The sequence below is a fragment of the Myxine glutinosa genome, chromosome 2 (assembly GCF_964187855.1).
Source record: "Myxine glutinosa chromosome 2, kmMyxGlut1.1, whole genome shotgun sequence".
Lineage (NCBI taxonomy): Eukaryota > Metazoa > Chordata > Myxini > Myxiniformes > Myxinidae > Myxine > Myxine glutinosa.
The window spans coordinates 73,054,236-73,068,703 of NC_136262.1; the positions used below are offsets into that span (position 1 = coordinate 73,054,236).

At 44.6% G+C, this 14,468-nt stretch overlaps 1 protein-coding gene across 1 annotated transcript in view; it reads right to left on the reverse strand.

Moving 5' to 3' along the window:
• LOC137422357 (endophilin-A2) overlaps nt 1-9,924 on the reverse strand; it is a 101,019-nt gene extending 91,095 nt beyond the window's left edge. Inside the window, exon 1 of the mRNA XM_078773421.1 lies at nt 9,472-9,924. Within this exon, the coding sequence (XP_078629547.1) occupies nt 9,472-9,516 (45 nt within the window). The 5' untranslated portion in view covers nt 9,517-9,924. The remainder of the gene's footprint in view (nt 1-9,471) is intronic.
• Between the last annotated feature and the right edge of the window lie 4,544 nt (nt 9,925-14,468).

Consider the following 14,468-nt stretch of genomic DNA (forward strand, 5'->3'; position numbering starts at 1 on the left):
TCAAAATACCTCACCACCACGTAATTCAAAACACCTCACCACCACGTAATTCAAAATACCTCACCACCAAGTAATTCAAAACACCTCACCACCACGTAATTCAAAATACCTCACCACCACGTAATTCAAAACACCTCACCACCACGTAATTCAAAATACCTCACCACCACGTAATTCAAAACACCTCACCACCACGTAATTCAAAATACCTCACCACCAAGTAATTCAAAACACCTCACCACCACGTAATTCAAAATACCTCACCACCACGTAATTCAAAACACCTCACCACCACGTAATTCAAAATACCTCACCACCAAGTAATTCAAAACACCTCACCACCATAAAACACATAATAAAAACACCTCCACCACGAAATTAAAAACACCTCACCACCACGAAATTGAAAACACCTCAGCCATCAAGCACGTAATAAAAACACCTCACAGCCATAAAACACGTAATAAAAACACCTCACCACAACGAAATTAAAAACACCTCACAGCCATAAAACACGTAATAAAAACACCTCACCACCACGAAATTAAAAACACCTCACAGCCATAAAACACGTAATAAAAACACCTCACCACCACGAAAATAAAAACACCTCACAGCCATAAAACACGTAATAAAAACACCTCACCACAACGAAATTAAAAACACCTCACAGCCATAAAACACGTAATAAAAACACCTCACCACCACGAAATTAAAAACACCTCACAGCCATAAAACACGTAATAAAAACACCTCACCACCACGAAAATAAAAACACCTCACAGCCATAAAACACGTAATAAAAACACCTCACCACAACGAAATTAAAAACACCTCACCACCACGAAATTGAAAACACCTCAGCCATCAAGCACGTAATAAAAACACCTCACAGCCATAAAACACGTAATAAAAACACCTCACCACAACGAAATTAAAAACACCTCACAGCCATAAAACACGTAATAAAAACACCTCACCACCACGAAATTAAAAACACCTCACAGCCATAAAACACGTAATAAAAACACCTCACCACCACGAAAATAAAAACACCTCACAGCCATAAAACACGTAATAAAAACACCTCACAGCCATAAAACACGTAATAAAAACACCTCACCACAACGAAATTAAAAACACCTCAAAGCCATAAAACACGTAATAAAAACACCTCACCACCACGAAAATAAAAACACCTCACAGCCATAAAACACGTAATAAAAACACCTCACAGCCATAAAACACGTAATAAAAACACCTCACCACCACGAAAATAAAAACACCTCACAGCCATAAAACACGTAATAAAAACACCTCACAGCCATAAAACACGTAATAAAAACACCTCACAGCCATAAAACACGTAATAAAAACACCTCACCACCACGAAAATAAAAACACCTCACAGCCATAAAACACGTAATAAAAACACCTCACCACCACGAAAATAAAAACACCTCACAGCCATAAAACACGTAATAAAAACACCTCACAGCCATAAAACACGTAATAAAAACACCTCACAGCCATAAAACACGTAATAAAAACACCTCACAGCCATAAAACACGTAATAAAAACACCTCACAGCCATAAAACACGTAATAAAAACACCTCACCACCACAAAATTAAAAACACCTCACAGCCATAAACACGTAATAAAAACACCTCACAGCCATAAAACATGTAATAAAAACACCTCACAGCCATAAAACACATAATAAAAACACCTCACAGCCACGAAAATAAAAACACCTCACCACCACGTCATTTAAAAACACCTCACCACCAAGTAATACAAAACACCTCACCACCACATAATTCAAAACACCTCACCACCACGTAATTATGAATACCTCACCACCACGTAATTCAAAACACCTCACCACCATGTGATTTAAAAACACCTCACCACCATGTGATATTAAAACACCTCACCACCACGTCATTTAAAAACACCTCACCACCACATAATTCAAAATACCTCACCACCACGTGATTCAAAACCACCACAACGTTATTAAAAACACTACACAACCACGGAAACAAAAGTTTGAGGGAGTCGTTAAGTGACAACACAGACACTGCCCAGATGTGTCGATATATAGAGAAATGACTGTACCCGAGTTGCCGTTTTGTCATTGTTTAAACCAATCATAATTCAAACAATTATTTTGCACAAATGCATTTGTAATATACGTGATATGACATTTTATAAACAATTGAAGTTGGAAAAAAAAAATTCCCCAAAAAATTCCCAAAAAAAAAAAAAATACCCTTAGGACATACCGACGGGGGAGATATGTGCATTCCAGAAGTTTGGTACGATTTCACAAAAGTTTGAGAAAGTAGTTCAGTGACAACACAGGACAACACAGGACAACACAACACAACACAGGACAGGACAGACGCTGCACAGATATATATCAGGGTGAATATATATATATATAGTGACAACACCACCACGTAATTCAAAACACCTCACCACCAAGTAATATAAAACACCGCACCACCACGTAATTCAAAACACCTCACCACCACGTAATTCAAAATACCTCATCCAAAAGGACTCACGTTTCAGAATCGTGGTGTGTGATCGATTTGTGATTGATTCAATGGCAGAGATTTGAATGTCATTTATCGAGTGATCCGGTTGATTAAAGTGTATCGTGTAAGGTAGAGATTTGCCCTGACTGGTGTGGAAGTTTTTGATTTCTGACCGGGTGTTATTGAATCGTGTGTAGAGTGTATTCTCAGTTTTTCCAACATATAGTTTGTTGCACTTTTGGCAAATGATTAGGTATATGACCCATATAGATTTGCAGTTCATATAGGAGGTGATGGGGAATTTTTGTCCAGTGCTAGAACTACAAAATTTGTTTCCTTCTAGTAAATGCTTGTGAATAATATTATAATATTATTAACTGATATATATATATATATATATATATATATATCAGTTGTTATGCGATTTCATATATACTAGGGCATTGCCCGTACTATATCTATATCTAAAATTATATCCCCCCCCTCTATTTACATGAAATGGTTTGGTCCAAAGCGAACGGCTTGCGAGTACGGTGACAATCCCCCCCCTCTATTTACATGCAATGGTTTGGTCCAAAGCGAACGGCTTCCGGAGTTTGGTAAAGAAATCGCCATCGCGTGCACAAACGCGCAGGAAAGCGAATGAATCGCAAATTCGGTTTTATTAGTTTTAAAACATAGTTTAACGCCAACATAGTTTGCAAACGTGAAATAAATGAATACGCTCTCAAATGTGCCATCCGAGGCAGAGTGTGTCCTCCACGTTCGGCACACGCGATCGTTCGCTGCTCTCTGATTGGTTGAATCGTTTTTTGGACATAGCTCGGTAAGTAATTGTCCGATTAATATGAAACCTTGAAAAGGCACATCCTCGGGTCCCCAGCAATATACCTGGCAAGTTAAAAGTATATCGGACCCGTGGTTGTCGAGAAACAGCGGTCACAGACAAACAGACGTACAGACGTACAGACGTACAAACGTACAGAGATTACTGGAATTATAGATAGATATATATATATACTCATATATATATAAATATATATATAAATATTCCTTAACAGGAGTGAGGCTCATGGAAGAGCAAGGTAAAATTAGAACTGACAGTGGGACAAACATAAAGGGAGTGACCAAATATAAAAGGAGGAGAGAGATGAGGGAAGGAAACACCGAAACTAACAAGACTGTTTCGTTAGCGGTAATAAAGATCATGGGTCAGAATTAGCGATGACAAGAGATGGCAGATTGCTTGAAAAGAGAGAAAAGAGAGCCTCTGGAAGATGGTTCAACAAACAGAAATGAGGAATAAAAGAGTTGAGGTGTGCAGTCAGACTGGATTATGCAGGTTCAACCAGGAGGGAGTAACTGGATGAATACTTGTATCCAGAAATAAATAGGGAGGATTGTAGGACTGACTGAAAGAGCAGAAGGAACAATCTCGGAGAATAGATGGTAGAAAACAGAGATCACTGACCTGCCTGTAATGTGAGAGCAACAGACATTGTGCTTCAACCTCATCACAGGAGTTTCCAATAATGTTGAGCGCTTTAGATTCCATGAAATCCAGGAGACAGATGTGATGCAGTAGCACCATCCCATAACAGAGAGCAGCACTCCATTGAACTATGCACAAAGGCTTGTGGAATGTGAATAGATCTGATGCCAAGCAAAGACTTGGATCGACAGGCATGCAGTCAGCCCAGGAAACGTCATAGCTGATGGCAAGGCCTGGAAATTCAAAAGAGTGAATATGGATGGCCAAGGAAGTAGGTGTGTTCATTTGACGATCCTTCAGGACTGAAAGGGTGAGACTGAGATTTTCCAGCATTCATTGTTCCCTCTATCCTTACAAGACTCCCAGTCCCTGCAGCTGAAAAGCATCCCCTAAGCATGATGCTGCCACCACCATGCTTCACAGTAAGGGATGGTGTTCGATAGGTAAATGTGCTCAGTTTCCACCAGACGTTGAGCTTTGCATTCAGGCCAAAGAGTTCAATTTTTGAGTCAGTTTGTCCACAGAATCTTTGCCTCATGTTCTCAGAGTCTTTCACATGCTTTTTTGCAAACTCCAGGTGTGCTGTCATGTGCCTTTTTCTCAGGAGTGGCTTCCATCTGGCCACTCTCCCATAAAGCCTAGATTTGTGAAGTGCTGCAGAGACTGTTGTCCTTCCGACAGGTTCTCCTATCTCAGCCAAGGAACTCTGTAGTTCTGTCAGTGTGGTCATTGGGTTATTGGTCACCTCCCTGACGAAGGTCCTTCTTGCCAGGTTGCTCAGTTTGGTCAGACATCCAGCTCTAGGAAGAGTCTGGGTAGTTCCATATTCTTTCCATTTCCTAATGATGGAGTGTGAACTTTCAACATGTGGGAACTGTGCTCTTGGGAACTTTCAACATTCTAGAAATTGCTTTATATCCTTCGCCAGATCTATGCCTCCTCATATTTCTATCTTGGAGTTCTACTGACAGTTCCTTGGATTTCATGGTAGTTTCCACTCTGACATGCACTGTCAACTGTGGCACCTTATATAGAAAGGTGTGTTTCTTTCTAAATCATGTTCAATCAATTGAATTGGCCACAGTTGAACTCCAATCAAGTTATAGAGACGTCTCAAAGATACTTCAGCTGGTATTGCAAACACTATCTGGAAACCATGACGGATGCTTGAACTCCCAATTATTTTTTTCGCCACAGAATTACTCGTAAAAAGATGTCGTGACATCAATAGGTCTGGAGTCAATTGTCCTACTGACTATGGAAAAGAAAAGCCCCGTCCCAAAGATGGTGTCACCTGTACTAAGAGTGTTCCAGAAGTTACATCACTGCTTCCCCATCTCAGTGGCTACCTTTGACTGAAGTCGGGTCCGATTTGTGTTGCAGCTTCTCCTCAAGCCTCAGACAATGCAAAAAAAAAAAAAGCACATATTTTTGGGATAATGGAAACTTAAAAATATAAAAATTCACTCAAGTAAATAAACAAAAATTATTCTATCTGAAAAACTTATTCGATCTGAAATTATCTGAAAAACGTTACAGCTTACTCGTTAAAAATGATAACAGGTGAACAATTTAAATTATGATCATTGATCTTGTGCTCACTTGATCATTCTTCCCAAATTCCTTTCAAAAATTAAAACAAGAGTGAAATTGATGGCGCGCCATCGCAAACGCACACGTTTCCCACCTAAAGCAAAGTTGAAAGAAAGTAAAAACTTCCACCAGGATTGACCCGACACAAAATTTTGAGTTTAAAAATTTGTTCCCCGATTTGACACACGTGTCCCAAAATCCCCACCCACCCCCTGGGGCATGAACCGGGGTTCAGATCCATGAAATCGTTACATATTTCATGTGTCCCCCAGTGCTGATTGCATAACCAAAGTTTCATTTAAAAATGTTTTAAAATGTGCCCATGAGTGGGGATACTGTTCGGGATATGACCTATTGACCCGGGGGAGAGGGGGAGAGGGGAAGGGGTCATCATGGCCCAAGGGGGCGGGGCCAAATGCTACTGCTCTTGCACCTTCTTGAGATGTGGTGATCATAACTACCAAGTTTGTTGAATTTCTGCCCAACTGATATAGTGTGACAGATGGTCAGACGGATATACAGGAGCCGATTACAATATCTCTCCCATTCTTTTCCAAAATGCTTGAGGAGAATAAAAGGTACAGGCAGCATGGGCACAATAGACAGCTGGAGATCTATTCATGGAACCTGTAGGAGGTGGCAATGACAGCAAAATAATAGCAGGCATTAACATGCAATGCAGATGCAGATGTAGCTCTGGGTAAGCTGCGTCAACACACGATGCAGAACATGCAGAATGTTTTTGCGACTGCACAACATATCCCGATCAATACTGCAAACCATTCGAACATGCAACGTGACTATATGATCAAAATAACAAGCACATTAAATTCTTCAGAGGGGGTGGGGGGGGGGGGGGGGAAGCCTCGCTACATTTGAATAAACATGGAACTGGTACATGATAAGCCATTTTAAAGCCAATTATGGTTATTAAAGTGGTGGAAAGTGTCAACAATTTGACTTTAGTCCCATTTGAAGGTCACACAAGAGAGCTGGATGGTAAAGGTGCTGATTGTTAAATGAGAAGCATTTTTAAAATACAAAGCAAGTATAATTCGACACTCGACAATCAAATCTGATCACCTCTTTATAAACACGAGGAAGGAAAACCTCGTTTAGAAAAATACAATAGCTACAATGGTCGATCCGATGCACCCGATCATCAACCAGGCTGAACTGTTTATGTTTTGTATCCCACTGATAGGTCGGATCTGGATAAGGACTTGAACCAAAATCGAATCGGCTTCTTCTTGTCACCGAAACAACTCGTCCACCAAGTTTAGTCATAACTCGTCCACCAAGTTTAGTCATAACTCGTCCACCAAGTTTAGTCATAACTCGTCCACCTGCTGTCGTACTGTTGGACCCGCTACGTTGAAGCTAAAGGCCCTGCTCGTTCTTCTTTAATCCCAGAAAGACGGACTTTTAAAACGGCATTTTTATGATTAAACCGACATGAATTTTTGTTTCAATTAATCGACGATCAACTTGCCGACGGTTCTGCGTATTTTATGCAACGACCGCAGCAACCGTTCAGAATAAAGTGTGACGGAGACAGACTGTATGATGGATGGACAGGTCGAGGATACAGACACACATACACACACACACACACACACACACACACACACACACACACACACACACACACACACACACACACACACACACACACACACACACACACACACACTTCTCCTTTTACTAATTATATGCTCATTCTAACGATATTTTGGTATTTATTTATCACCACATACCTCTCTCTCCCAAGCCGAATTGGGTTTAATGAATACCTTAGGGTGTAATAAATAATTCTACAATTGATTTTAACGGGAGGCTACAAACTCATACCAACAAAAGCACAGGAGGTTACATTATACCAGGTATAAACATACCATTTTATATATACGTATATATATATATATATTACAATTATACCAGGTACAGAGTACCAGGACATAACTGCCACCCATGTGTTCATTGGCCTTTGGGGACATGCCTTTATGTTGATGGTCTCGGCAAGAAGGGCAGAATTTTAGTCTCTGATGCCCTGCTCCTGTCTTGCATGGATTGGCGATATTTGCTCCAGTGTTAAATTACCTCTCTTCCCACCCCCTTCTCTCCCCTATCCTCCCATCCCCTTCTCTCCCCTATCCTCCCATCCCCTTCTCTCCCCTATCCTCCCATCCCCTTCTCTCCCCTATCCTCCCATCCCCTATCCTCCCATCCCCTATCCTCCCATCCCCTTCTCTCCCCTATCCTCCCATCCCCTTCTCTCCCCTATCCTCCCATCCCCTTCTCTCCCCTATCCTCCCATCACCTTCTCTCCCCTATCCTCCCATCCCCTTCTCTCCCCTATCCTCCCATCCCCTTCTCTCCCCTATCCTCCCATCCCCTTCTCTCCCCTATCCTCCCATCCCCTTCTCTCCCCTATCCTCCCATCCCCTTCTCTCCCCTATCCTCCCATCCCCTTCTCTCCCCTATCCTCCCATCCCCTTCTCTCCCCGATCCTCACATCCCCTTCTCTCCCCTATCCTCCCATCCCCTTCTCTCCCCTATCCTCCCATCCCCTTCTCTCCCCTATCCTCCCATCCCCTTCTCTCCCCTATCCTCCCATCCCCTTCTCTCCCCTATCCTCCCATCCCATTCTCTCCCCTATCCTCCCATCCCCTTCTCTCCCCTATCCTCCCATCCCCTTCTCTCCCATCCCCTTCTCTCCCCTATCCTCCCATCCCCTTCTCTCCCATATCCTCCCATCCCCTTCTCTCCCATATCCTCCCATCCCCTTCTCTCCCCTTATCCTCCCATCCCCTTCTCTCCCATATCCTCCCACCCCCTTCTCTCCCCTATTCTCTCCCCTTATCCTCCCACCCCCTTCTCTCCCCTTACCCTCCCACCCCCTTCTCTCCCATATCCTTCTCTCCCCTTATCCTCCCACCCCCTTCTCTCCCCTTATCCTCCCATCCCCTTATCCTCCCACCTTCTCTCCCATATCCGCCCATCCCCTTCTCTCCCCTTACCCTCCCACCCCCTTCTCTCCCATATCCTTCTCTCCCCTTATCCTCCCACCCCCTTCTCTCCCCTTATCCTCCCATCCCCTTATCCTCCCACCTTCTCTCCCATATCCGCCCACCCCCTTCTCTCCCATATCCTTTTCTCCCCTTATCCTCCCACCCCCTTCACTCCCCTATCCTCCCAATCCCCTTCTCTCCCCTTATCCTCCCACCCCCTTCTCTCCCATATCCTTCTCTCCCCTTATCCTCCCACCCCCTTCTTTCCCCTTATCCTCCCACCCCCTTCTCTCCCATATCCTTCTCTCCCCTTATTCTCCCACCCCCTTCTCTCCCCTTATCCTCCCACCCCCTTCTCTCCCATATCCTTCTCTCCCCTTATCCTCCCACCCCCTTCAATTTATATTTTATGGATGCAGTTCCCCCACCCCCTTCACGCTTCTTCCTGATCCTGCCCCTCACGACCCTCTGTGGGTACAGAATAAGCAGATAGTCCTTTATTTGCACCTCTTGGTTGGCAATGGTGGTTTAAGACAAGACCGGATGCCCAGACTGGCACTTACACCCAAACGAAGGACGCGACCAGGACAGTAAAAGTAAGAGGGTAGAGCAGACAGGGACAAGCTGCCGGGGCAAGCAGACACGGACAAATGACTGATAAAGGACGTCGTGACTTGGACTCATCGAACAGGCCGCCGGGACACGGACACGGACGTGTACACGATGTTAAAAGACGAGGGGGCGGATGATGTGGTTGTGGATGCAGACATGAGCAAACACTCGTACGGTGAAGTAAAGCAATTTTGTCTCGAACGTGCAGACTCACCTGACTCGCCTTGTGGAACTGTTTTTTAAGCCCAGCTACAGACATGGTGCAAGCACCGAGCCGTGCCGCCTCAAAGTCAAAGGCCGAGCGAGCGCGGACAAAGTGTTGGATGGAAGGAGACTCCGGGAAGGATAACCACCGAGGCAACGAGACAGAGAGATAGCGGAAACGGATCTGGGAAAGGTGAGGGAAGGGGGCGGATGGGGACGAATTCACCAAAATCAAAGCGTGAAGATGGAATGGATATAAATGGGGTAAGGGTGTCCCGAGAGACGGATGGATGCGGGGAAAACTGAAAAGAGGGTGATGGATAGGGATAAAAGGGGGTGGGGTGGGAGCGTTGGCTGCAATGACAGCAGAGTAGGACTCAGGGAGAAGAGAGAGATGGATGGATGGCTGCTGGATGGAGTGAGAGCTTGGAATTAAGGGTTTAAGGGGCTCCGGTGAAGATGTTGGTGTGGGGAAAGTGGGAGGAGCTTAAGGATGGGGGAGGAGGGGCGCACGGAATGCAGAGCAGCGGCTCCCTCAGCTCGAGCAAGTAAAACTCCCCCAGACCGTTGTGATTTTGATGACTATTTTTTTTCATCTAGTAGAGTTTTATGTTAACGACATCCTGGGTACGTGTACTTATAAGTTTATAATTAAGTGAAGCGCTGCATTTAGAAAACAACCGAGGAATGGAAACCACCGTATCAAAACGCCTATGGTTACTCATACACCGCCTCAGTTTCTGCCAACACTTATTTCCAACCTCTGTCGCCTGTTCGTTGAGGGCAACGGCGACACAGAGAAGGCAAAAAATAAACAGAAATAAAAATAAGATCAATCACTCCGATTAATATAATCGATAAAATCGTATGTTGTGTTTGATTATGCGAGCTAGTCCTTTCAATACCAAATAACCTTAACATTTTATATTATTAGTGCAGCCTCCACTTCAGAACGGTGCTTCAATTCGACGACTTTCGGGTCATTCTATTTCGGCAAAGTCAGAATGTTCTGTGACAGAACTAAGCAGGTGGGTTAATGCGGCTGAAGAGCGTTGTCTGTCCATGACTCCATAGCACTCACTAACAGCTGCTGTTGCTCATAAAACGGTTCGCAAAAGTGCGGGTTTTGGAACAGGTGGAAGAGTGGCGGCCTCGATGGTGTGTAACGAGTGGAAGGGTGTAAACTGTAAAGGGTTAGGACTTAGGAGAGAGTATCAGTAAACATATGGCATATTGAGCACTGACTAGTAATAGTTGACTAGTACTAGTAGTAGTGAGTAGTTGATTGTAGTGCATGCCATATACAATTTGAGAGTAAATCTTCTTTCGTGTGCAGGACAAGACTGCGGGGTTGCATCATTGGCCGAGGACGTGGCTGTGTTGTTGATGCAGTGCCCCCTGCTGGTTATGGCAGGAATTTATAATCTGTTCATAGTGCCGGCGATGGCTTGCCTACTCTTCGCGAAGGACACCGTGAGTTCCTTAACTTCCATCAACTGATGTCGGCAGATGGGACGGCACACCCATTGATGAATCACTTTAGCTGTGGTGGTGGTGGTTTCGTATGCACCCTGTGGCTGCTTGGCTGCATCACTTTCCTGGAAACGCAGCTGTGCCAATGATGCAGTGCCCCCTGTTTCCAGTAAGCTGGTACTCTTTTTTCCGACCTCAGAAGGATGACGGTCTAAGTCAACCCACCTGGTGTTAATTTAACGGGCCGGCAAGGGCTCAAACTCAGCACCTTAAGATCTCAAGCCAGCCACCTTTACCGTAACACCAAGGTTACCTTAATCTGTGATACACTGGGATGACAGTTTATAGCTGTGTCGGGATTCAAGTCCAGGCTAGACGGCTTACAGATGTGTGTGCATACCTTCAGGCTATCCTGTTAGCTCAGGTAAATCATGATCCCTTTGACAAATGGTTAAAATTCCCCCAAATAAAAGGTGTGGCCCATTTTGATGTTTCTGTCTGATCCATGGTCTGGATCTTGTGGGCAACCCAAGTTCGATCCCATGTACTATGTGTTTGTCCATTGTTTCAAAATATCCTTCCAGTTCACATAAAATACACATTGGCTCCGAATATGCTGCTGTTTGCTTGAATATGATTTGTCGACAGGTTCTGCTATGAGCCTTAGAAATGTGCAACGAGTCAGGTTTCAATTCAACCAATTATGGCTGGAATACCACTTCACCGATTACATCATTGTTATCAGTTATCACCCTATATACCCCCATCGGGAGTTGAAGACATATGCCAAGTAAAAAAAAAAAAATTCAGCCGTTACGGAGAAAATTATGTCCAATTATTTTCCCTTAATACAACATTTTCTGCCATACCATGTGACTTATGACGTCAGATTTTAAAAATCTTCTCCACAGGAAGTCCCTCCTTGTTTAAAGTTTTGCATCCATCAGAAAAGCGGTTGTAGATTTTTGTAGACAACCATTTTTTAAGTGAAAATATATAGACATGGACACACAAAACACGCAGGCATGCACACACAGGGGCATTGCGATAGTCTGGCGCTTACCACCCCCTCCTCCCCTCCTCCACTTCTCCCACCCCCCTCCTCCCCCCCTCCCTCACGCTCAGATTCTTCCCCTGTGCCACATGCTCCAAGATTGTCCCTTGCATCATGCGATCTCTGTTTTCGTTATTCTTACCCATTCCCAGCACCTTACATTTCTTTATGTTAAACTACATGTGCCAATCCTTTGCCCAATTCATTAAAGAATTTCAATTTTAGATCTTCTGAAATCTGATTACTCACCTCCCTGCTATCTACCTTTACCTTACGTTCAAGCTTCGTGTCATCTGCAAATTTGGAACCCACTCCGCAAATACTCCCAATCTGATACTTCAGAATAACACAATTGATTTATAATGATGCTCTGTTACCTTTACTTTTCACAGGACGGTGCAGACGATATACCAGGGTGTGCGGGCTGTGAAAGTGGTGCTTCCTGGGAGTGGAACTCGTGCAAGTTTTTCTTCCCTTCTCACGCCATATTCTGAGATACTGCACCCCCTGCTGTCACATATCCGTACTGCAGCTTTAAATAAATCGACTCGGCATCTTCTTCTTCTTTAACACTACATTTATACCAACGTTATTGTGGGGGTGGCTGGTGGGACGTTTTGGGGCCAAGTCTTTCACCAACCGGCTGGTCAGGCCTGACGTTCGACTAAGTAATGAGGCCAGGAATTTGTAACCTGGCCATGATGCAGGTGATAGCTCGCCTACTTTCCGCGAAGAACACCACTGACTAAATGTTGGTATACGGGACACCAATTGAATATCCATTCGAGGGACGTCACACACATTGATGAATCACCCTGCCCGTGAAACACTTGGATGACAGTTTAGAGCTGGGTCAGGATTCAAACTCAGGCGAGACAACTTAGATGCAAGTGTGCGCACCTGTAGATATGGAGCTCCAGGCCATCCTGCCAGCCCAATTCGACTCGGTATGAAAAACAGACTGGACAGCTTCATTAATGGCGATCACGCTGTTTCGCACGGGCTGCTGGAGCCAATTAACATTATAAAACAAGTTTGGAGGTGTGTGCGATATTTTAACGACCTCACAACGTTAATTTCAGCATGTTTGCTGCCTTGGGAGTGTAGATTACCCACACACACACTGCTATGTCTGTCGAAGCACCACGTACACAATGGTCCAAAACTACAGCTATCGGGGATGCCTCTTCGCGGTGGTTGTACCCTCTAACGCAAGTCTGGGGCCAAATCTTCCCCATTCTTCCCTGCTGCCTGGATTCGTCAGGGCAGCGTGGTCATGGTCAGAGAGCCCATCGGTCCCCATGGACCGGCCCTTTCCCTTTTGTCTCTATCTCTCTCTAACTCTGTCATGACACTGACTTTGTGGACGTTGGGTACACCATCCTGGATGTGGGGGATCTCGGCGTTGCTCCTGCGGGATTGATTGGCTGTCTCCGTGCTGCGGGCTTGTTCGAGAGAACTGACCGGGGCAATACAGCAACCACAACAACAACAACAACAACAACAACAATAGTCCAAAACTTCCATCTCCACCCCTCACATTATGTTTTTATTTTTTTCCACACAACATCGATGCCCAAGGAAATGTGACGTGACGGAGGGTAATAAAACCCACGAAGTGACAGTGGGGAAAATGTTTGACACAATAAGCAAACAGGAAAAGGAGAAAGGAAAGTTCCCTGTGAGTAAGAGCATTGGGTGGGTTTTGTGTGGGCCGAATATGGGCTTTGCATAGGTTCTGCATGGATTTTTCCTGGTACATCACATGGGTGTAATTCAATTAGCACTATCGCGGCCAGGTGTTGGTTTAACGGTTAAGGAGACTGCCTTGAGATCTTAAGGTCCTGAGTTTGAGCCCCTGTTGCACCGTTGAATTAACACCAAGTGGGTTGACTCAGCCTGACATCCTTCCGCGGTCAGCCAAATGAGCACCTGCCTACTGGCAACGGGAGGCACTGCATCAGCAGCACGGCCGTGTCCACAGTAAATGATGCAGCCAAGCAGCCACACGCTGCATATAAACCACCACGACCACCGCCATAGCCACATCACTCGTCTGCTTCACTGTCATTAGAAATCTATAATGGAGTGTATTTTTACCTCCGCCACCAAAGGTGGATGGAGGTTATGTTTTCACCCCTGTCTGTTTGTTTGTCCGTTTGTCTGTGAAGAAAATATCTCAAAAAGTTGTGGACGGATTCGGACGAAATGTGGCAGAGATGTAGCGTATGTGACGAGGACGAAATGATTAGATTTTGGTGAAGATCCGGATTCGGATCCGGCTACTATAATTTTAAAAGTGATTCTTCCCCATTGGGAGATAGGGACAAAAACGATACGCAGCAGGATATCTCAAAAAGGTGTGGACGGATTCGGACGAAACTTGGTGGACCGGTTGGGTGTCTGACAAGGACGATTGCGATTCCATTTTGGTGAAGATCCGGATCCGGATCCAGCTCGTAGAATTTTTTTGGTGAAGA